This window comes from Lithobates pipiens, unplaced genomic scaffold (assembly GCF_037356315.1).
Source record: "Lithobates pipiens isolate NorthernLeopardFrog02 unplaced genomic scaffold, aLitPip1_a1.2 Scaffold_8, whole genome shotgun sequence".
NCBI lineage: Eukaryota > Metazoa > Chordata > Amphibia > Anura > Ranidae > Lithobates > Lithobates pipiens.
This window is the reverse complement of record NW_027507903.1, coordinates 86,270,040-86,293,590: the sequence shown is the minus strand read 5'-3', so window position 1 is coordinate 86,293,590 and position 23,551 is coordinate 86,270,040. Positions and strand designations below refer to the sequence as shown.

The following is a 23,551-nucleotide window of genomic DNA, read 5'->3' as shown; positions in this document are numbered from 1 at the left end:
ATACTTTATAATTTAATTCCTGTATCTTGACACATCTAGATGATTTAAAAGTCAAATGTATTATTTTCTGACGTTGGGCCGGGGTGAAGGTTTGTCCGCGATCCCTTTCCCATTTATCTAAACTCATTATATCAATATCCTCCGAAGGGGAAATTAATAAGGCATAAATCTTAGAAATAATATGGGAAAGAGACTCCTTCTCCTCACAATATCCTTCAAACTTAGTAAGTGGCCGATCAAAATCCTCAGTCGATCCCAAAGTATCCAAGAAATGTTTAACTTGTAATGCCTGCCAGAGGGGTAGTTCATACTGTCCTCCTGTTTGCATTAACATTTCTATTGATGGCCATTTTTTAGACCTCAAGAAATGTGATGCCTGAAAACATCCCTTCTCTCTTAAATTTCTAAATACTCCTGGTTCCAGGCCGGGCAGGAAGTGTGGATTCCCAAGGATGGGAAATAAAGGAGATTTTGCTGTTGAAATTCTGGGGATCCATACGGCTTTGGTTCCCATCTGGAGCGTAGGTCCTATTAAAGGATGGGCTCTTAATATAGGAGGTATAGCCGCACCGCACCACATGGCTCTATCTAAAGGAATGGGGCTTACTACTTGTTCCATAGCGACCCACCTTTTACTGTCTCTATGACGGCACCAGTCCACAATTCTACCAAGCTGAGTAGCTTGGTAGTATTTGTATAAATCCGGTGCTGCAATTCCACCCGCCTCTTTAGGCAGTATTAACAGCTTTCTATTAATCCTAGGACGCTTACTTGCCCATATAAACTTTATAAAAATTGTTCGGATTTTGCTAAAAAAGGCCAGTGGAATCCGGATCGGTAACGCCTGGAACAGATAAACTTAGGGACTATGTTCATTTTCAAAATGTTGCTTCTCCCAAACTAGGAGTGTGAGGATTTACTCCATTCATTCAACATTATGCTAATTTCCCTTAATATGGGTGGAAAATTTAATGCATATGCATCTGTTAAGTTAGGTGGAATCTGTATCCCTAGATAGTTCAGCGCTGTAGCTGTCCATTTAAACTTAAAATTGTTCTCCAGATTTTTTTGGATGGAACCCTCCAGTGATATCCCCATCGCCTCTGACTTACTATAGTTTATTTTAACCACCTCGCTCCCGCCCTATAGCCGAATGACGGCCGTAGGGCAGGCGCGTTCGTCCGGGAGGCCGTCCCTGGACGTCCTAATGTTTACTTCCGCAATGCGCGCCGCCGCGGGCACGCATCGCGGAAGTTCTGTGTTCGCCGTGTCCCCCGGGGACAGGCAAACACAGATCGCTGTAAACGGCCAATCACAGCGGCCGTTTACAGCGCAATCGGCGTGCCCAATGGGAGATGATCTCATATGTAAACATATGAGATCATCTCTCAGCGCCGCTCTCCCTCCTCACACAGACAGAGTGTGAGAGGGGAGAGATGAACGGCTGTCATCGGTGGCACTTATTAGTGCCATCTGTCATCAGTGCCACGTATTAGTGCCACGTGTCATCAGTGCCACGTATAAGTGCCATCTGTCATCAGTGCCACATTAGTGCCACGTATAAGTGTCATCATTGCCACGTATCAGTGCCATCTGTCATCAGTGTCACGTGTCATTGTCCTGGTGCTTCAAAAGTGTAATAAATAGTCAACAAGTTAGATGTGTAATTTATGTTCCTAGAACACATGATGGCGCTACCTGCATGTTGGGCCTCTCTATGTGGCCAGGCTGTGAAAAAGTCCCACACATGTGGTATTGTAATACTCAGGAGGAGTAGCAGAATTTTTGGGGGGTGCCATTTGTGGTATACACATGCCATGTGAGAGAAATAACCTATCACAATGACAATTTTGTGGAGAAAAAAAAAAAGAAAAATCTTAATTTTGCAAAGAATTGTGGGAAAAAATGACAACATCAAAAAGCTCACTATGCCTCTTACTAAATACCTTGGAATGTCTACTTTCCAAAAAAGGGGTCATTTGGGGGGTATTTGTACTTTCCTGACTTGTTCGGGTCACAAGAGGCGAGATAGTCCACCAGTACATCAGATGTGATCAATTTTGTGCGATTCGCACCACAGCTTGTAGACTCTCTAACTTTCACAAAGACCAAATAATATCCACTAATTTGGGTTATTTTTACCAAGGATATGTAGCAGTATAAATTGTGGCCAAAATTTATGAAGAAAAATTAATAATTTGCATAATTCTGTCACAGAAACAAAGAAATATGCGTTTTTTTTTTCAAAATTTTCGGTCTTTTTTCATAGCGCAAAAAATAAAAACCCCAGAGGTGATCAAATACCACCAAAAGAAAGCTCTATTTGTGGGAAAAGAAGGACAAAAAATTCATTTGGGTACGGTGTTGCATGACTGAGTAATTGTCATTCAAAGTGTGAGAGCACCGAAAGCTGAAAATTGGTCTGGGCAGCAAGGGTGTTTAAGTGCCCAGTAAGCAAGTGGTTAAAACTAGACAGAGCTCCGTAGCGCTCAATTTCCCCCAATAAATTGGGTAATGATATTTTTGGACTTAAAAGGGAAAATAATAAATCGTCTGCATATGCTGAAAGTTTATATTCCTGATCCGCTAAGGGAATACCTTTAATATCGGGGTTCTGTCTAATTCTATTTAACAAAGGTTCCAATGACAACTCAAATAAAAGAGGCGACAAGGGACATCACTGACGCGTCCCATTAGATATTGGGAAATTTTCAGAGTTTATCCCATTAACCTTTACCAATGCTTGTGGCTTTGAATATATTCCTGCTATCTAGTCCAGCATTCGATCCCCAAGGCCCATTTGTTTTAAGACTCCTAACATAAATGGCCAATTGACCCTATCGAAGGCCTTTTCTGCGTCTGTATTCACAAAGATACTCGGCAACTTCCTATGGTTTACATATTGAATTAAATTCAAAACTTTAATTGTACTATCCCTAGCTCCGCGTGTGGGGATGAACCCCACTTGGTCCAAATGAACCAACTGCGTCATAAACGGCTGAAGGCGAGATGCAAGTATCTTCGTGCATATTTTATAGTCCGTGTTTAGTAATGATATTGGACGATAGCTACTGCATATTGACTGACCCTTTCCTTCTTTTGGAATAAGTACAATATGTGACCTTAATGCTTCTTCAGGTGGAGGCGTGGCTTTTCCTTGTATGTTAAATGTTTTAACCATATAAGGGACTAGTTGTAAGTGAAAACTTTTAAAGTATTGCAGAGTAAATCCATCTGGACCAGGAGCCCTTCCTTGCCTCAACATCTTTATTGCCGAAGTTACCTCTTCTGTTGTTATTGGTAATTCAAGTTTTCTTCGAGCTGGAGATGACAATCTCGCTAAATGTGAGGATTCGAGATATTCTTCTAATGATGAAGAGGGATGGGAGGGAACTGGAAGATTATACAATGAAGTATAATATTGTCTGAATTCCTCTGCAATATCTTTTGGTAATGAGGATTTAAGACTTCCTTTTGTTCTGATATAAGGTATATATCAGGGGTAGTGAATTAAACTTCACGGGGGTCCGGTCAATATATGAACGGAGTCGTTGCTTTTTTAGTTTCCTTGCTAACACTTGACCACATTTATCTCCTGATTCATATATTACTCTCCTCTCTTGTTGTAAAATAGCCCTTGCCTTATACCGAAGGAGATCAGATAGTTGTCTTCTTAAATGTGCTAATTCTATCCCTATGTCCTTCTCCATTGACCTCTTATGTTGTATCTCTATCTCCCTTATCCTCTCCAATAATTTACCTTTTTTCCTCGTTTCCTCTTCTCTAGCTCTCTTTATTCTGGATCCATGTTTTATTAGAATTCCTCTAATTACTACTTTATGGGCTTTCCACACTATCCCCATTTCAGTCTCTCCATTATCATTCATTTTAAAATACAAATCGATTTCTTTAACCACATCTTGTCGGATTTCAGGACATTGCAAAAGGCTTTCATTCAATTTCCAGTTCCAATCCATCTTATGTTTAGCCTCCTTCAGAGAAATATTGATCGTGACTGGCGCATGGTCAGACCATGTTATATTTCCTATACATATGTTCTGTACTAACAATAATGTTCGCTGAGATAGTAGAAAGAAATCGATGTGTGAATACCGTTGGTGGGGGTTTGAGAAAAATGTATAATCCCTCTCATCTGCATGGAAAGCCCTCCATACATCGACCAATTGAAGTTCATTTAATTTGCGAAGGATATTTTTCCTAATTCTTCCAGAGACAGAAGATGTCCCATTCGAGGTGTCTAGTTTGGGATCTAGAGGGACATTAAAGTCCCCCCCTATAATGAGTATCCCTTCCTTAAATTCCATTAATTTTGATAAGGCTTTATTCAAAAACCCATCTTGATGTATGGTTGGGGCGTAAACTGTATCGAGAGTTACTTTAACATTTCCTATAAGCCCCTTAAGGAATAGATATCTTCCCCCTGGTTCTTGACATTTATCCAACAGAGACCTCGTTATACGATTAGAAATTAAAATGGCCACTCCCTTGGTTTTAGCCTCTTGATTTCTGGCATGATAAACATTTGGAAAATTTATATTTTGGAGGTAGGGAAATTTTCCCTCCTTCAGATGTGTTTCTTGTACCATGCCAATATCAGTTTTGGAGCGTTTTAAATCATTTAATAGCATTTTACGGCCACATTAAGTCCTCTGGTATTAAGTGATGTTACACGTAATCCCTCCATTTTGTCTGGGCTAAGAGAAAAAAAAATAAAAAATGGGGGGGGGGGGGGAAGAGGACCCCCTATGGGGAATATCTTTCAAATTTCCCCCACACCTACCTATGGGTTTCCCCTAGGTGTAAGGTATGGGCGGGTAGCTAGCACATACAGGGCACATGCAACACTACCTCCCCTCCAGGTAGTCCCTTTATATTAACATCCATTCCGACAACCTCAATAATTTGATCCATTTTTTTCTCATCAATTCCCTCTCCCTCTATTCAATATTATACAACTCACAATATATATAATTCTCCCATACCCTTGCCATGTATTCCAATTCAGGTCCGGCTATAATCCCCCAAGCCAGTCCACGAACTATACCCTACTATTTAGGGGCAAAAACCCTTTCCTCTCCCCAACCCTTTCCCAAGAAAAAAAAAAAAAAAAAAAAACCTCCTTTTCCCTTCCCTTATAAAAAAGAATTATCCTTTTATTCCTATTGTTCTAATACCCATTAAAATTGTCCCAACCCTTATCCCCTTAACTCAAAATAAGTGTATATTTTTAGTGTATACTCTATAGTGTATATTGTAGTTACAACCTTTATATCGCCCCCCCATCCACCCACCCCCCCTCCTAAAACCCCACCCCTCCCCTCATACCCCTACCACGTTACCCCCAAATCCTATAACAAACCAAGTCCACATGGACCCTAAATCAGTGATATCAAATCTCAATATTTTATTATGTGAGTAGTGAACCCCCAAGTTTTGTTCTGTTAACTAATATTTGTGTCTATCTAATAAAGTCTGTTCCCATAAAAAAAAAAGAAAAAAAGGAAAAAAAAATTATGGGGGAGGGGGGAGGATAACATAGCAATCATATACATATTATTTTATATCATCCTATATATATATTATGCAAAAGTAAATTATCCAGGGTCCATACTGAACCCTGGCCCATAACAAAAGGGGAGATATCACCCAGTATATATACGTAACCCTTATTCTCTTATAGCACATTGACCTAGGGCAAGGAGCCCGCATCAGCTATTTGCTGTGCAGTTGCTTCTTTACTACCCATCAAGGCTTTTTCACCACCAGTCCTTAGAGCCCCCTCTTTTAAACGTCTTTTCTTTATAGGCTGAAGCCAATCTTGCACCTCACACCAGTCCGCTTCCAAAAAAGAAAATAAAGCCGGTAAATCCTGTGGAGATGAAAGCACAAAAGAGGCTGATCCCCTTTTAACCGTCAGGGAGATTGGGTACCCCCATCGGTAGGTGCCCCCCGAAGACTTTATTTTCTCCAGTATTGGCCGCAGTTGAGCCCTCCGCTGTAGAGTAGCCTTTGATAAGTCCGGTAGAATACTGATCTTGGCACCCTCATAATCTATCGGGCGTACATCCCATGCTTTCCGACTAATCATCTCCCTATGAGCATATCTATGTAAACACCCGATTACATCCCTCGGTCTGGACAGGTCTATTGCACGTGGGCCTGGAGCTCTGTGGAGTCTGTCAAATTCAATTTCTCCTGGGGCTATATTAACCCCAAGGTTATGGCAGATAGAAACCACAGTCCTGTGTAGATAATCCTCCTCAATACTTTCGGGGATGCCTCTAAATCTGAGATTGTTTCTCCTACTTTGGTCTTCAGCCGCTTCAAATTTTAATTGTATAGTGGACGTCTGTGCTATCTGCTCTCTTTCTAATTTGGACACCCTTTCCTCTATACTATTGAAAGCTGAAGTTTCCACATTTACCCTTTCTGTTAAAGCCTGTACCTCTGACCGTATTGACTGCATTTCCCTCCTGTGTCCCTCCTCCAGTCGGGACACCAGGGCCTCCATTTCTTGGCGCGTCGGAAAAGCCTGCATAATTGTTCTCAGGGCCTCTATTTCTTGGTGAGTTGGAAGGGCTTGCATTATTGATCTTAAATACATACTGCCTGTAGGTTCCTGCTATATTCCCCGACATCCCGCCTCTAACCCCGTTTCAGGTCTTGCCCGCGCCTGATTTATATCCAATGCTGCGTCTGGTGATAGTGGGAGACTCATCCGAGGTGCTGCCATTGGGATCTCAATACCAGCCGTCTCCCTAGTCTCTAGCGTGGATGCCCGAGCTGTTGCTGCTCGTGTATGCGGAAAAAAACCTTTAATCTCCTGTTGGACTGACTCCTTTTGCGCAGTTTTTTTCCTCTCTCCTTCTCCTTGTACTGTGCATCCCCAGTGAGGAGGCAAATTCCAGATTTAGATATCAATAATGAGGAGAGTGTGGGAAAAAACACCCCTGTTGCTCCCAAGGCTGGCTTTTCACAGCGACACTCGCGTCCACCTCCGCCTCCACTCTCTCTCACAGCTACTCCTCCATATCCTCTACTCCCTCCTCTGCCCCACGACAAGCCGTCCGTCCGCCCTCCGCACCAACCTGGTCAATTCCCAGCAGGGGGAGAGGCAACGCAGCACAGCACAGACGCCAAAGACACAGCGGGTTCAGCGGGATCTTGGCAAGCACGGCGAACAAACAGCCGGAGCGCTCAGCGAGGACCACAGCTTCTCTCAGCAGGTCAACGGTCGTAACATCCATAAGGGTTCACGAACTGCTGGCTGCCATTGGCTTCTTGAGTGGGACGCTGGAGGGGAAGAGTCAGCGCTCATGTTACACCGCCATTTGCTAAGCCACGCCCCCCGACGTGACACACAGTCTGCCTACTTAAAGCTGTCCAGCTCACTTCATTGTACTTCTGTCTCGGTCTGATTCATGATTTCTGACAAACATAATGTACTTGGTATAATTTTATTTTATATCTATTAAAAGAAATCTACTTAGACACCCCCCTCCCCCCTCTCAAAATGTTATATATATTTTTTTAAGCAGAGGCCCTTGGGAAGAAATATACAAGATGATGTTACGCCGAGTAAACCGATACCAAACAAGTCGCACTATCCCATGGAACAGTGCCAAACTACGATACCTAAAAATGTCCATAGACTACGCTTTAAAGCCTTTACAGTGTACCAGTTTACAGTTACAGGGGAGGCTAGCGCTAAAATTATTTCTCTCACTCTGACATTCGTGGCAATACCGCACATGTCTGGTGTGATCGTCTTTTACATATTCGTGTGTGACCTTCGTGCACATTTGCATTTACACATAAGCACAGGGGGGAAGGAGAGATCTGGGGGTATGTTACGCCCCATATCTCTCCTCTGTCCATCTGATCAAACTGTTCAATCTGTTTGATTAGATGCTTGTTCAAGCTGGTAATGGCTTGTTTACATAAGACTGAAACCAGAAGTAACAAAATCCTCATAATTTCCAGTTTTCATGTCACACAGTGGGAGGAACAACATTAGTTCCTTTCACTCTGTCCCAAGAACCGGATGCTGCCAGTCGTACTGGAGAACTTGGTAAAAGTGGCGGCAGAAGGGTGGGGGGAACCCCCTTCTGCCACCTGTAAAAATAATCCAGTAACTCTCAATAGCTGCTAGGATTACTTTTACATTGAAGGGAATTGCCAAAACTAAAAAATTATATCTCGATCATTGCTACAACGATGACCTCGATAATCACTTTTCCTATCCAGTGATGCACTGGTACGCCACTGGACAGAAAGGTATTAACTGCTTGCTGACCGGCTCACGTGATCTACATCAACAAAGTAGCACAGGTGCGTAAAATCATATACCCGTACGTCTCGTCATCGGCAGCTAGCAGGTGTGTAGGCATACCAGCGGCACACGCCCACTACAGGAGCGTACCCGGGGACTCGATGTCCACTGGTGGCCCGCGATCATGGCACAGAGAGGCAGAAAAAAAGCATTTCCCTGTTCTGCCTAGCAACATGACAGGGATTGACTGCTCCCAGTGATCGGGAGCAGTGATCTGTCATGTTCTCGTGAGTCCACCCCCCTAGTTAGAACATGCCTGGGGAACACACTTAACCCCTTTATCGCCCCCTAGTGTTTATCCCCTTCCCTGCCAGTGACATTTACACAGTAATCAGTGCATTTTTATAGCACTGATTCCTGTATAAATGCCAATGGTCCCAAAATAGTGTCAAAAGCATCCAATCTGTCCACTGCAATGTCAGTCACGATAAAAATCGCAGATCACCGCCATTACTAATAATAAAAATGCCGTAAATATATCCCCTATTTTGTAGACGCAATAACTTTTGCTCAAACCAATCAATATATGCTTATTGCGATTTAGCTATTTATATTTTTACCAAAACTATGTAGAGTACATTTCAGCCTAGACTGAGGCAAAAAGTAAAAAATATTGCTTTTTTTTCAAAATGTTCGCTCTTTTTTGTTTACAGCGCAAAAAATTTAAAAACCACAGAGGTGATCAAAAACCACCAAAAAAAAGCTCTATTTGTGGGAAAAAAAGATGTAAATTTTGTGGGGGTACAATGTCGCATGACCACACAATTGTCAGTTAAAACAACGCAGTGCCGTATCGCAAAAAAGGGCTTGGTCAGGAAAGGGGTAAATCCTTCCGGGGCTGAAGTGGTTAAAAGTCTACTTTTTTCCTTTATTCTTTAAAAAAACTTGGGATGTGGTGCTCTTAATACGTTTAGCCCACTTTCCACTAGATCAGCATGAGTATTAACCTAAACAATCCATTCAATTAGCATCAAATCAAGCAGGTCCTTACAATGTCTAGTTCATGGTAGATCTAAAGAGATTGTACAATCAAATTGGATTGATGTTTACATAAAACTTCTGGAATAATTTTTTTCTGCCTGTGTTCTGTGTGTTGAAGGGCCACGCATTATCTCCTCACACTGTACAAGTGATGGACTGATTCTTTTCATGGTCAAACTGTTTTTAATAATCGCTGTATTTACCCAAAGGGGTGTTCGGAAGAAATAGTTTTGTAGATACTGTCACTACCCTTCATATCTTCTTATTTTCCTCAGTATAGCTTGGTAGTTCTAAAAGGCAAATTGCTTTACTTTATCAAATTCACTTAACACCACAATCGCTTCACGTCTCACCACTCTATATAACACCGGACAGTGTTATCTCCGGAAACACGGCATATACAGTGTAAAATGTTGGTGCATTGACTTTTACCTTAAAATTATCACCAAACATATTAAAGTCAAAAAAAATTCAGGTGTTATTTATAATTTAAAAATGTGTTATCTTTTGTGAATTATCAGTTGATAAAATATGCAGATAAGGTACACTAAAACACAGAAGAGTAGTATAGGTGTTGTAAAACAATTCCTAATGTTTTCTTCTTCCACTCTATTATGTAATGATGTTATGGTGCGTCATACATATTAAATGTTTGCAAATGATGCAATCTTTAACCAGTTCAGTTTTCGCACCTCTACTATTCCTATAGATCAGGGGTCTTAAACTGGTGGCCCTCCAGCTGTTGCTGAACTACAAGTCCCATCATGCCTCTGCCAGAGGGAGTCATGCTTGTAACTGTCAGCCTTACAATGCCTCATGGGACTTGTAGTTTCTCAACAGCTGGAGGGCCACCAGTTTAAGACCCCTGCTATAGATTATAATTTTAACATATCTACTATGGCATTGGGCAAACAGATTTATTTTGGTGATATTGCCTTACAAAAGAATTTTATTTTTTATGCAATTCATAGACAAAAAAATTAAAACTAAACACCCTTTTTCTGTTTTGATCAGTGTAAATTAAAAGCTACTGTAGATGAGTGTAAATTATATTCTATAATTTGTTTAAAAATGTCACTATTGCTACTTAATATTCTAGTACAAATCATTGCACAGTTGAAGGTTATTTTTTCTTAAAAAATAACTAACAAAATGAATAACAATGAAAAAAGTTTAAATAATAGTTAACAATGGAAATAAAAACAAATTGTAGCCGTAGCCAGAGGTAAATCCTCTCTTTTGCTAGAATTCCCCTGTGCTTGGGTTATGGTGTGAGACTTAAAGAGCTGTTGTGAGTCTTCTGGTGGGTGCCCTTTAGGCCTTTGTGCCCATACTGCTGCGGTATGTTCTCTTAGTGTTGGCTACCCTTTTGCATTCATGCTTCTCCATTGCCCTCCTGTACTATAGTGTCAACTCGGTCTGTCACTTTTTTCCTGAACCAGGAACTTAGGGTGTCCATGGTGATGTGGCCTGCCCACTTAGGTGGAATATTTCTTCAGTAACTGCAAAGGATAGCACACATTTTTTACAAGGGCATGTAAACCCTGTCAACAAACCTATTTGCTTTTTTTTATCTATTAAATATACCTTTAAATGAGTTATTGGTGTCAAAGTGCATGTGCAGCCATAAAAAAAAAAGTAAAAGGCCTTTTCTGTCCATAAAACATTAGAGCAAGACTACTGTTTGTCATTGAACATAGAGACAAGCCCATATAGACCAGGGCTTCTGGAACAGTGTGCTGTGGACTGATGAATCAAAGATAGATTTGTTTGGCCATAGTAACAGTAGACATGGTTGGCACAAATAGAAGACGGTATTTCAAGTACCACATGAGAAGAACCTAATAGTAACTGTGAAGCATGGTGGTGGAAATGCCATGATTTCAGGTTGATTTGCTGCTTTAAAGCCCGAACAACTTACTTTTATCTAGTCAACTATGATTTCTACTTTTTAACATCACTGTATATTGCTGTAGATATTTATAGCAAAGTAAATGCAGTAAAGCATGACATGTCCATACAATAGTGTGTAAAATGTGCAAATAATAACAGCAATTCTGCTACTCAAAAGGTAGTTTATTTATATTACACAAAAAAAGTGAGCAATGGTATCTGTTATTTTGATGGAGAAAGAAAATCAATAAAATGTATGTTTTCAGGCCAGCACAGAAGAATCTTTAATTGATTTTTTTTTCCTGTTGTCTCATGCTGCATTTTTCTGCCTACAACTTTTGGGATTTTTTCCTCTTCGGTTTATTTGCGCATCTCACATAGGTCTTTACTTGATCTGGAAGTAGTTTGAAGTTTTCAATGTTTTCTGAGCAAAATGTAACTCTGAGAAGGAAATTAGAGTTTGTAAGACACTCAAGCACCTTTATTTTATGAGAAATATGTTGGCTAACATTGACACTTATCATTTGTCTTGAGGACTGAATCTTTTAGTGATTTACAACATTAAAAGGTGTAAATGTGATTTATTTATTTTTTGCTGATCTTCACATCTGCAAACATAAAATTGATAAAACTGTCCATAATTTATGAATTTGTCTGACTAGGGATCATCAGGAAGAGCAGAACCTCAGGAAATACTCTTCGCTTGGTATGGTATGGTATGGTATTTGGTGTATCGTAAAACAAACTCTCCTAAATCTAAGTCTGCTGAATTTAAGATCAGATTCCATATGCCACAATCACATCTCAGGTATAGGCTTGGCTTGCTAGATCGAGACAAATAAACCAACATGGAGTGTTCATGTGAAGGAAGGGTGAACGAGAGATTTTTCAAGAGACTGATCATCCAAAGATTTTCTCACTTCAAAGCGCTACATTTTATAATCATTATTGCCGTTCTTGGTTTCATTCTCAAGATTAATTCACAAACTCAAATTTCAGAGCAAATTTTTTAACCACCTTGAATCCATTTGTAGGTTAGTCACAAAATATACCCAGTCAAATTTTGAAAGCTTTTTTTTTTTATATATATACAGTAAATGACTAACTTTATATTGCTTGTGTGTGTATATAATATATTTTTGCATCTGGGAACCGAGATGATAGGACCTGCAATTCTCTCATATATATATATATATATATATATATATATATGTCAAATAAAAAATACCACAGTATATTTATACTGTATATCGCTCTGTGGCTATATTTTGTTGATAGTAAATTTCTATGTGTATCACACCAATGTTGGCCTAATACAGTTAACCAACCTTTCCTGGGTGTCTCCTGCTGTTACCCGTATTTTCTTCACTATGAGTCCTGGGAGATCGACTATCTTTGTCTGAATAGTGTACCACAAATTCTTTATATTGTTAATACCATCCCACTTTAATCTGATCATCATCATGTCTCCAATGTCATCATCTAGTGTAATGAGGAAAGAGTAGGTTCTGCTTTTTTTTATACCTTCGTTTCTGAAAAATAAATGATATGATTCAGTTGCATCAATTCAACGTTTTCTAGAACAATGTAAGATATGATGCATACACACACAGCCCTTATTTTATATTGTAGAAAAAAGTGTCCTGTTATGGGAATGATCATGTTTCACCATTGCAAAAGTCATACGATTCCCTACTTTGCGTGCCTAACCCATTTCAACATTAGCCACTTCCCGACCCCCTGCCATACATATACTGCAGCAAGGCGGCTCTATTGCGCAAAATCACATACATGTACGTGATTTTGTCAATAGCCGTTGGGGGCAAGCGCGCGTCGCTGGAGTCACGATGGCGCATGCCGATTGGCCAAAGGGGGAGACAATCAGCGGGGCCAGCAGACACAATGTCTGCCGATCCCCCCCCGCAATCTCTCCCCACAGAGACAGAACTGCGGTCGGCCATGCTGTCAGGCATGAATACTGATCTAGTGTTTCTGCTAATCGAGAAAACGGGTCACAGTGTCAATGCATTGAGCCCATCCCCCCACAGTAAGAAAGCACAATTGGGGAATATATTTAACCCTTTAATCACTACTGATGTTTAGGGATGGCAAAACAGTTCGGCCCGAGCATAAGTTGGGGCCGATCTTTGGTTCGGCGAAACAACGAACATTATGCAGTGTTTGCGGCAAATTCGAAAGCTGCGGAACCCCGTTAAAGTCTATGGGACACGAACATAAAAAGCCAAAAGTGCTCATTTTAAAGGCTTATATGCAAGTTATTGTCATAAAAAATGTTTGGGGACCTGGGTCATGTATCAATGCAAAAAAAGTTTTAAAAACAGCCGTTTTTTCAGGAGCAGTGATTTTAATAATTCTTAACCCCACTGGCAGTATTCCCGAGTGTGGTCCGGGGTGGATCCTGGAAGAGGTTACCTACTTTGTCCTCGGGATCCCGCGATGTGCTCCGGCTGTGTATGGTGGCCGGATCTTATGCCCGATGCACTCTGTGCCCTGGCTTCCGTTCCCTGCAAGCGCCGTGACGCAGGGAGGTGGAACCAGCAGCAAATTCAAACAGTATAAAACACAAACACACAGATACATTGTAATTCTATTGGATTACTTTACTAAATAAAATAAAATTGACCTTAGTTTGCCCCCCCCCCCCCCAGTGCTGTATCCAGTGCCCTTTGCCTGCAGTTTTACTGTACTTTCTGTCTGGAAACTGCAGAGGGACTATGTCATCAAAAAAGCACGCCTCTACCTCAAAAGCGGCATGTGACCTGCTGGAAGACAGCGATACAGAATCGCTTGCAGAATTGAGTGATAGTGATTCATTGGGAAGTTTGTCATCATGCACGGAAAGCGATTTCAGCGATGATCCTGCAACTGTGCCCAGTGATGTGCGGACTTGGTGCTCGATTGACTGCGGTACAGAGCTCGCAGCGCCCCCAAGATTCCCATTTATGGGAGCACCTGATATCAAAGTGGATGTGGAAGATGACAACCTATTGGCATACCTCCAACTCTTTTTGACCAATGAGGTTATAGAAAAAATTGTTACGGAGACAAATCGGTACCAAGAGCAACAAGCTGCTACGCATCATAGGTTTGCAAGGAGCAGAAATTGGGAACCAGTGACCAAAGAGGACATCTGGAAGCTTCTGGGCCTCATAACTCTTCAGGGAGTAGTGCGGAAACCCCTGCAGAAGTGGTATTGGACAACCAACAAATTACTAGCCACTCCTATTTTGGCACCGTCATGTCGGAGTACAAATTTTCTCTGGTAATGAAATATTTGCACTTTCAAAATAATGAAGAATTTGATTAGACTTCTCATCCAGCACCAAAACTGAAAAAGTTTTGGGAGGTATATCAAATTCAGAAAAATTTCCAGAACACCTAGCATGATTGTCGGTGATGGCTGCAATATAAGCCAGGTCTTATTTTTGGGGAAACAGGGTATTTACCAGATAAGAGACGTAAGTATTGACAAAAGTCTAATGGCCTACAAAGGAAGACTCGGCTGTTTACAGTATATCGCGTCTAAGAGAGCATGATTTGGCATAAAATCATTCATGCTCTGAATCCAGCACTGGTTACATATGGAATTCAATCTTTTACACCGGGAAAGGAACCAAATTCAATGAAAGATTCAGTAATTATGGAATTGCAACCGCTTCCATTCTTACTTTGATTGAGCCATTGCTGAATCAGGGCTACTTTGTAACCACGGATCATTTTTACACTTCTCCAGAATCGAGTTCCTTCTACAGCACAAGACGGATGCATATAGGACCCTTAGAGATAACTGGCGTTACATGCTGCCAACCTTTGGCAATAAAAAGCTCAAGGCAGGAATAATAGTTGCCTGGCAGAAAGGCAAAATGATGACACTGAGATGGCACAACAAAAAAAAGATGTGTGCCTAATGAGTACTATTCACAACACCTCTGTCATGGTACACACAAAAGGTGAAAAAGATATAATGAAACCACAAGTTGTGATGGACTACAACAACACCATGGGAGGTGTTGACAGAGCTGACCAGGCCATGACTTTTTATCCAGCCATGAGAAAGCAACAAAAAAAATGACAAAAAAATCTTCAGGCATCTTCTTGAACAGTGCCTGTGGAATTCTTTTATTCTTCTTCTAAAAAAAAGTGACAAGCCTGTAGTTCATGCGGACTTTGGAAAGTTGCCGAACTTATATTTTTCAAGCACCAAACACCAATGACAGTAAGATCTGGACGTCGTGCTGCTGGAGTTGTGATCCCGGAACGCCTGACTGGTCATCTACTAAAAGAAAAGAAGGCAGCACCCACAAGGATGTGTGTGGTTTGCTGCTCTAAGCGTGACGACACTGGAAGGAAAAGCAGAAAATAAACCAGGTTCTACTGTCCTGACACTGACATCGGACCTTGTGCTGTACCACTTTTTAAAATTTTCCATACCTGGGACGTTTACTGAAGCAATATGACTACTGCACCCTTGTTTGGCCAAAAAAAAAGTCAGTGTTTTTGATTATATTATTTACTAAAATGTATTGAATAAAAAGTATTTGTTATCATTTATGATTTTGTGTTTCAAACTTTATTATACCCGAGATGTCTACTAGACTCTGGTTTGGACAGATTTAAGTGAGTTATTCCTAAGAATTACAGGCCTATGATATAAAATGACAAATTTCCATGCAAAATAATGGTACCGCTTTCAGCACCTAAAATCTGAAATGATCGTACCTCCAGACAGGTTAAAGTGAAACAATAAAAATTAAATATTCCTTTAAATATCATGCCTGGGGGGGGGGGGGGGGTGTCTATAGTATTCCTGTAAAGTGGTGCTGTTTCCCCGTGTTTAGAACAATACCACAGCAATATAACATTTCTAAAGGAAAAAGTCATTTAAACTGATTGTGGCGGGAATGAATTGTCGGGTCTCGGCAATATAGATAAAACTCATTGAAAAAAAAACAGCATGGGTTATCCCTCCAGTCCCTTACCAGGCTCTTTGGGTCTGGTAGGAATATTAAGGGGAACCCCGAACCAAAAATTTTCAAAAATTGCATGGAGGTCCCCCCAAAATCCATACCAGGCCCTTCAGGTCTGGTATGGATATTAAGGGGAACCTTGTGCCAATTGTTTTTAAAAATGGCATAGGGGTCCCCCCAAAATCCATACCAGACCCTTATCTGGGTATGTAACCTGGCAGGCCGCATGAAAAGGAGGGGCTAGAGAGCACCCCCCCTCCTGAACCATACCAGGCCACATGTCCTCAACATGGGGGGATGCTTTGGAGTCACCCCCAAAGCACCTTGTCCCCATGTTGATGAGGAGAAGGGCCTCATCCCCACAACCCTTGCCCTGGTGGTTGTGGGGGTCTGCGGGTGAGGGGATTATTGGAATCTGGAAGCCCCCTTTAACAAGGGGACCCCCAGATCCTGGCCTCCACCTATGTGAATTGGTACTCTGTGACATAAACGAGTGACCCTGCCTTCCTTGACGTCACATGGCACCAAAGGGGGGTGAAGTCACCTTACTCACCGGGTGGCCCCGCCCTCAGCTATATAACAGCTGTCAATGAGAAGAAGCGTCACTCGGCGGGAGCCTCTGATGGAGGCGGAGCTGTTGCGGCTTTTTTTTTGGTCCGTCCAGTGGCGTGAGATGGATCTACATCGTGGGACATTTTCATTTTTTTCTTTTTTAATAAAAGACTTGTCCCAAAGTGTCTCCTGTCTTTTTTACTAGTTTTGACACTGAAATGGTAGGGGTACAATGTACCCGTTACCAATTCACACAGGGAGGCCAGGATCTGGGGGTCCCCTTGTGAGCCCCTCACCTGCAGACCCCCACAACCACCAGGCAAGGGTTGTGGGGATGAGGCCCTTCTCCCCATAAACATGGGGACAAGTTGCCTTGGGGGTGACTCCAAAGCATCCCCCCCATGTTGAGGGAATGTGGCCTAGTATGGTTCAGGAGGGGGGGCGTGCCAAGTTGCCTGCTCGGATAGGGGTCTGGTATGGATTTTGGGGGGACCCCTATGCCATTTTTTTTTATTTTGCCACAGGGTTCCCCTTAATATCCATACCAGATCTGAAGGGCCTGGTTATGGACTGGGGGGGACCCATAGTGTTTTTTTTTTTTTTTTTTTCAATGAGTTATATCTATATTGCTGAGACCCGACAATTCATTACAGCTGCGATCAGTTTTAAATTACTTTTGTTGTGGTACTGTTCTAAACACAGGAAAACTGCACCACTTTACAAGCAAACTATAGACACCCTCCAGGCACCATATTTAAAGGAATATTTAATTTTTATTGTTTCACTTTAAGCATTATTAAAATCGCTGCTCCCAAAAAACTTCAGCTTTTAAAACTTTTTTTTGCATTGATACATGTCCCCTGGGGCAGAACCCGGGTCCCCTTTTATGACAATAACTTGCTAATAAGCCTTTAAATTGAGCACTTTTGATTTTTCATGTTCGTGTCCCATAGACTTTAACGGTGTTTGTATGTTCGCCCGAATTTGTTGCCTGTTCGCAAGTTCTGGTGCAAACCGAACCGGGGGGTGTTCGGCTCATCTTTACTGATGTTAACCCCTTCCCTGCCAGTGTCATTTATACAGTGTCAGTGCATATTTTTAGCGCTGATTACTGTAATAATGTCACTGGTTCCCAAAAAAATGTTCAAAGTGTCAGCTAGGTGTCTGATCTGTCCACCACAATGTCTGTCCCGCTAAAAATCACTGATCACCGCCATTACAAGTAAAATTAATAAATATGCCATAAATATATCCCCTATTTTGTAGACGCTATAACTTTTGCGCAAACCAATCAATATACGCTTATTGGGATTTTTTTTTTACCAAAAATATGTAGCAGAGTACATATTTGCCTAAATTGATGAACACATTAGATTATTTGCAATTTTTTTGCATATGTTTTATAGCAAAATTTAAAAAAAAAATTTTTTTTTCAAAATTGTCATTCTTTTCTTTGTTTATAGTGCAAAAAATAAAAAAACCGCAGAGGTGATCAAATACCACCAACAGCAAGCTTTATTTGTGGGGAAAAAAATACATACATTTTGTTTGACAATAGCACGGTTGTGTGTGCACTTTGTACCCAAAGTAACGCAGTGCCGTATCACAAGAAAATGGCCTGGTTATTAAAGCGGGGTTCCACCGCCGGTTTTTTTTTTTTGGGGGGGGGGGGGAAATGCCAAGGAGTACGTTTTATAATTGTTTAACTTACTTTTGCTTTTTTCTAAGTGTCCTGCTGCCGTTTTTCGTATTGAAAAGACTTTATAAAAATGTCTCCTGACGTTTTCCATCTTGCCTGTGGGCATGTGAAGCCCACAGGCATTCTCTTCCGGGACATTGTGCTGCTGATGTCCCAGCATGCAGCGCCCGTTCAATCGCAGATCTCGCGCATGCGCAGATGAAACAAATCGAGCGCTGACAACAACTGAGGGCGCCGCACAGACTCCTGGGAAATTGAAAAAACAATCCCAGGAGACAGTGCGGCCAACAGGAAGCGCAGACCTGCCGCTGAGGCCCCGCCCATATCCGGAGACTCCAGGACCAGGAAATTGAAAAAGAAAGAAACACAGAAGATGCCAGAAGCAAGGTAAGGGGGATATCCTGCAATTAGACCACAATACAATCCTAAGGGCATAGGAGTGGTAATTCGGGTGGAACTCCGCTTTAAGGGGGTAAAACCTTCCAGGGCTGAACTGGTTAAAAAGTATCTTTTATTTAAAGTGTTGGTTTTCTTAAACTCTTAAAAAAATACTCGAAAAAGTATATCATTCAGGAACTAGCAGCCATACATATTTTTATTGTTCGTTCTTTAGAGAAATGCTCTACCTCACTTCTTCATCTGATCTGAAATTATAACCTCTTCTTCTGGAGAGATGCTCTGTCACACTACACTGTGACTCGGAGCTAAATAACTTCTTAAATGTATCTCTCATCATCTCCTATCCAATGGTCTTACTTACCTGATCTTCCTCATAATTTTATTTTTTCTCTATTTTTTCTTTCTCTGTATTACCATTTTATGTTCTTGATTCTCCCATATCTACAAATCTGTCTTTATATATTTTCCTTTTCTCCATTGCTGTTAATTTTGTCTTTCTGTGCTATCTCTCTATTAACTTACTTATTCTGCTTCTTTCCATATAAATATGCCGGTTCTGCTAATAAATCAAAGTGCTCTTGGGCGCTACTTAACTTTTGCCTACATTATGGCTTCGTTGGGAGAGTACCATGTGTATGATATGCTTGGTGCAGTAAAATGGCCCCTGAATGACCACCATTAACTTCATTCTATGTCAGCATGTGGAGAAACGATGACCTTGTCACATCACACGTACATTATGCGTGTATGTATGTCATGCATTGTGCATGTTCCGTACCACTCCCCTTCCATTAGTTTGGTCATCCATTATTTCTCCCATCAGCTCAAGTTTCTACTGCCACCTTTTTTATGGGCATTTTACAGAGGGACAGTTTGGATGCAATAATAATTTATTTCCTTTATACAAAAATTAACATGGCAATTTTATGTTTATGGGGACTTTTTACTAGCACTGATTTGTTAACTATTAAGCTTGATACATTTATGCCCTCTATTTTGGCTTTCGTGCCTGCTCATCAGTGCCACCTCATCAGCACCTATCAGTGAAGGAGAAACATTACTTATTTCCAAACACTGACAAAAACTAAGAAAAAATTATATTTTTTTAAATTTTTGGTCTTTTTTTTTTTTGTAAAAAATAAAAAACCCAGGAGTGATGGCTTGGGCAGGAAGGGGGTGTACGTGCCTGGTATTGAGGTGGTTAAAGCAGCAGGATTAGGCTGCATTTTGAAAATGAAACAGCATGTAGCTTTTAATCCTCAAAAAATAACATTGCAGCAGTTAGAAAAATGACACACAACATGCATTTTTTAAATCCAGAAATCCACATTAAATTATGCAAATTTCACAGGAAAAGGAAATAATATTTTAAGAACACTATAGACGGCATCTGGAGCTAGCCGCATTATAAAAATGGCACTTTATATTTTAATAATTACACACTGCATACAGCTTTTCTCTCCACTACCCTAGGCAGCCAGGGTGCATGCTTGGATTAAGGTCTGGTAAGGATTTTAGACATGAGCCCCCTTTCCTGGCAAGCTGAGCTGCATGCTCAGATAAGACTGGTATGGATATATATATATATATTGTTTGTTCTAGCTTTTTGCATGGGATTCCTCCTTAAAATCCATACCAGAATCATCACTGTGATCCCCATGATGTCAAGGACTAAATATGGAAATGTCCATTTATGGTCAGTGATGTCATCTGAGTGACCCACCCCTTTGCTTACATTGTGGCAGCGGGGACAGGGAGATGTAATTTGATGAGAGTCAAGCGGGTTCAGATATGTTGTTGGTTTTTTTTCTAGCAGGAACTGAATATTACTAACCAACTTGTTTTTATTTTAATAATAATAGTGTATGACGTTATTGATTCTTCAAAAGTGTTATGGTGCGTCACTCCAAGCTTTTGGGTGAGTGGAATGCTTATTAGCAAGGGAAGATCTCCTCAGTTCAAATTTAAAATCATTCAGGGTCCATTTCAGATGCAAAAAAATCCAACAAAAAATTGATAGGAGGGATTGTATGGAGGTATGTCTCGAAAACATGCCAAATAGCAAGTAGAGCTTCAGAGTTTGGTATTACTGAATACAGACTCTTGCATCTACAGTTGAAAGTATGTAGCTTGAGGGGACAGGACCTAGCTCTTGAAATCTCTGTAATATCATATTGGAATCCTTAAAAAATGATGGCATTTGCGAGACAGAGGTTTGGAGAAATTAAGTAACACTCATTGCTAAAGGTTGCAATAATATCCCCTGAGCAGAGATAATTGGATGACCAGGTGGTCTCCTGTAATCCTTGTGAATTTTAAACCTAAAGATGATTGAAATTCAAGGGTCAAATATTTCATGTAATCTTTAGAAATTATTTTTAAAGGTCATTTAACAGGACAATATCAATAGATATTTATTTAATGATAGTAGCATTGATAGTAGACAGTGTGTGTGTGGTCATCAGCAAGTTGGTAAAATAATTCCATTTAATAAGATGACTTGTCAAAATGAAAATTGCTTCTCCATTATCAGCAGGGTAGATAATGATAACATCATAAGAAGCCAGACTCTTAACCGCTGCCCATTTGGAGGAACTAGCGAAAGGTCTTTGTTGTTGCATTGCCACTGGTAATTGGAGGAGAACAGTACACTGAAAAATATGTATTTGTGATCACTGTAGTGGTCCCTGATGTGTTTTAGGCTCAAAATAGGGAACTTCACCCCCTTAAAGAGAGTACTTAAAGCAGTATTAGTCTCATTGCAGCTTGCCAATTCTTAGATGCAATGGTTGCATTTATTTCCCTTTTTAGGCTTTCTCTTCTATTTCCATCTCTGATGTGAAGGGGGGTGCTGATGGGGGCACTCTGATGTGAAGGGGGTACTGATGGGGGCACACTGATGTGAAGGTGGCCAGAATGGAGACACTCTGATGTGAGGGTGGTGATGATGGAGAGACTCTGGTGTGAAGCGGGATGCTTTTGGAAACACTAAAAATTTAAATGGGCCGGTCTGGATGAAGTCCCAGTCCAGCCCTTAGCAGATCACATAATAATTGTACACAATGGATGACTTTCATTTAACCCTTTAATGATTTCTGATTGTACATGTGTTGTGTACCCATATATTGAGTAGTCAAAAGTATTACATCGAAACGGTATTGATAGTTAACTAAACATGGTCTGTGAAGCAATAGATCAACTTATAAGATAATAGGCTCAAAAACGATATGATAGGCTTCCTTGGAGGTATCACTAAAGTGGGAAGAGTTGGCAGTCATAACATAAGGCAGAGGATAAGTCAATGAGACATGTTCATAGGGCCCTCAAACATGGATAAAAGGTTGAAAGCTACCAAAGTAATCTGTATCAGTAACAGTGGTGTTAACTGCACAACAGTAGCAGAGGTTCCAAACAATCAAAATACGCACACAGAGGAGAAACAAAGTAACAGAGAAAATGCTTAATCCATACTGATGTTTCTACTACAGTATCTCTCTTTTTCTTTCTCTTGCCAACTTCCAGGGAAATTAGAATGTTTTGGGGAAATGTAATGTAATTTTTTTTTTCTTTTTTATAGGTTTTAAAATTGCGGTTTTAGATTTTTCTTGCTATTTATTTAAAATGTTCATTTTACAAAAGTTCTTTAATGCTGGGTGCCTCCATAGAACTTGTTTTGCAGAGCATTCTGTGTTTCTTAACGATAAGCAGGGCAGTATTTTTTTCCCCTGTAATTAAACTAAAATGTATTTAGAACAAATTCCCTGTGCTGAACTGCTTTCAAAAGAGTCTATGCCTAGTGATTTTCAAAAAAGTCTTCACAATCAAATACCAGAAATAAGCATATACAAAAAAAGTGCAAAAAATCCAAAACACCAGCTGATTTGTCAGGCATGCAACTTATACGTTTTAAACAAAAAATTTTTGCAATTATAAATCACGTTCAGGTTATTTGATTATATATAAAGTGCTGTGAGCATACTCAAATCAAAATTCAAAATTAGTTTAACCAGTTAGCTGTGATTGGCCACAGCTAATCACATGGTACAGATGGGTTGTGACTGGCCCTGTCTGTGCCATGTAATCACTGTGACCAATCACAGAGATCATCACAATCATAATCAAAAGATAAATGAAAGTCATCCATTGTGTACAATTATGATATGATCTGCTCAGGGCTTGACTGGGAATTCATCCAGACGTGCCCACTTTCATTTTGAGTGTCCCCATCAGCACCCCCCTTCACATCAGAGTGTCCCCAACAGCGTCCCCCTTCACATCAGTGTCCCCATCAGCATCCCCTTACATCAGAGTGTCCCTAACAGCACCCCCTTACATCAGAGTGTCCCCATCAGCACCCCCTTTACATCAGAATGTCCCTATCAGCACTCCCCCTTTATATGAGAGTCTCCCCCATTGGCACCCCCTTACATCAGAGTGTCCCCCATCAGCACCCCCTTACATCAGATAGTCCCCCCTCTCCTCCCCCTCCCAGGTGTACTCACAGTTCTGAAGGCAGCTTCTCTTGCTCTCTCCAGTCATGTGATAAATGATAAGGGGCGAGAGGAAGGAAAGTCTGCCGGGTGTCTTCCCCTGCAGGCTGGAGGGAGGAGAAAGCCCAATCCTTACTCCAGAAAGTGTCAGCAGGTACTCCTTGTGACAGGAGTGAAATCGCGATCACTCACTGTC

At 40.9% G+C, this 23,551-nt stretch overlaps 1 protein-coding gene across 1 annotated transcript in view; it reads right to left on the bottom strand.

The window, feature by feature from the left end:
• Positions 1 to 11,389: 11,389 nt before the first annotated feature.
• Positions 11,390 to 23,551, bottom strand: part of LIPC (lipase C, hepatic type) — a 275,926-nt gene continuing 263,764 nt past the window's right edge. The window contains exons 10-11 of the mRNA XM_077472827.1: positions 12,556 to 12,759; positions 11,390 to 11,668 (exon numbers count right to left, since the gene is read on the bottom strand). Of these exons, the coding sequence (XP_077328953.1) occupies positions 11,557 to 11,668; positions 12,556 to 12,759 (316 nt within the window). The 3' untranslated portion in view covers positions 11,390 to 11,556. The remainder of the gene's footprint in view (positions 11,669 to 12,555; positions 12,760 to 23,551) is intronic.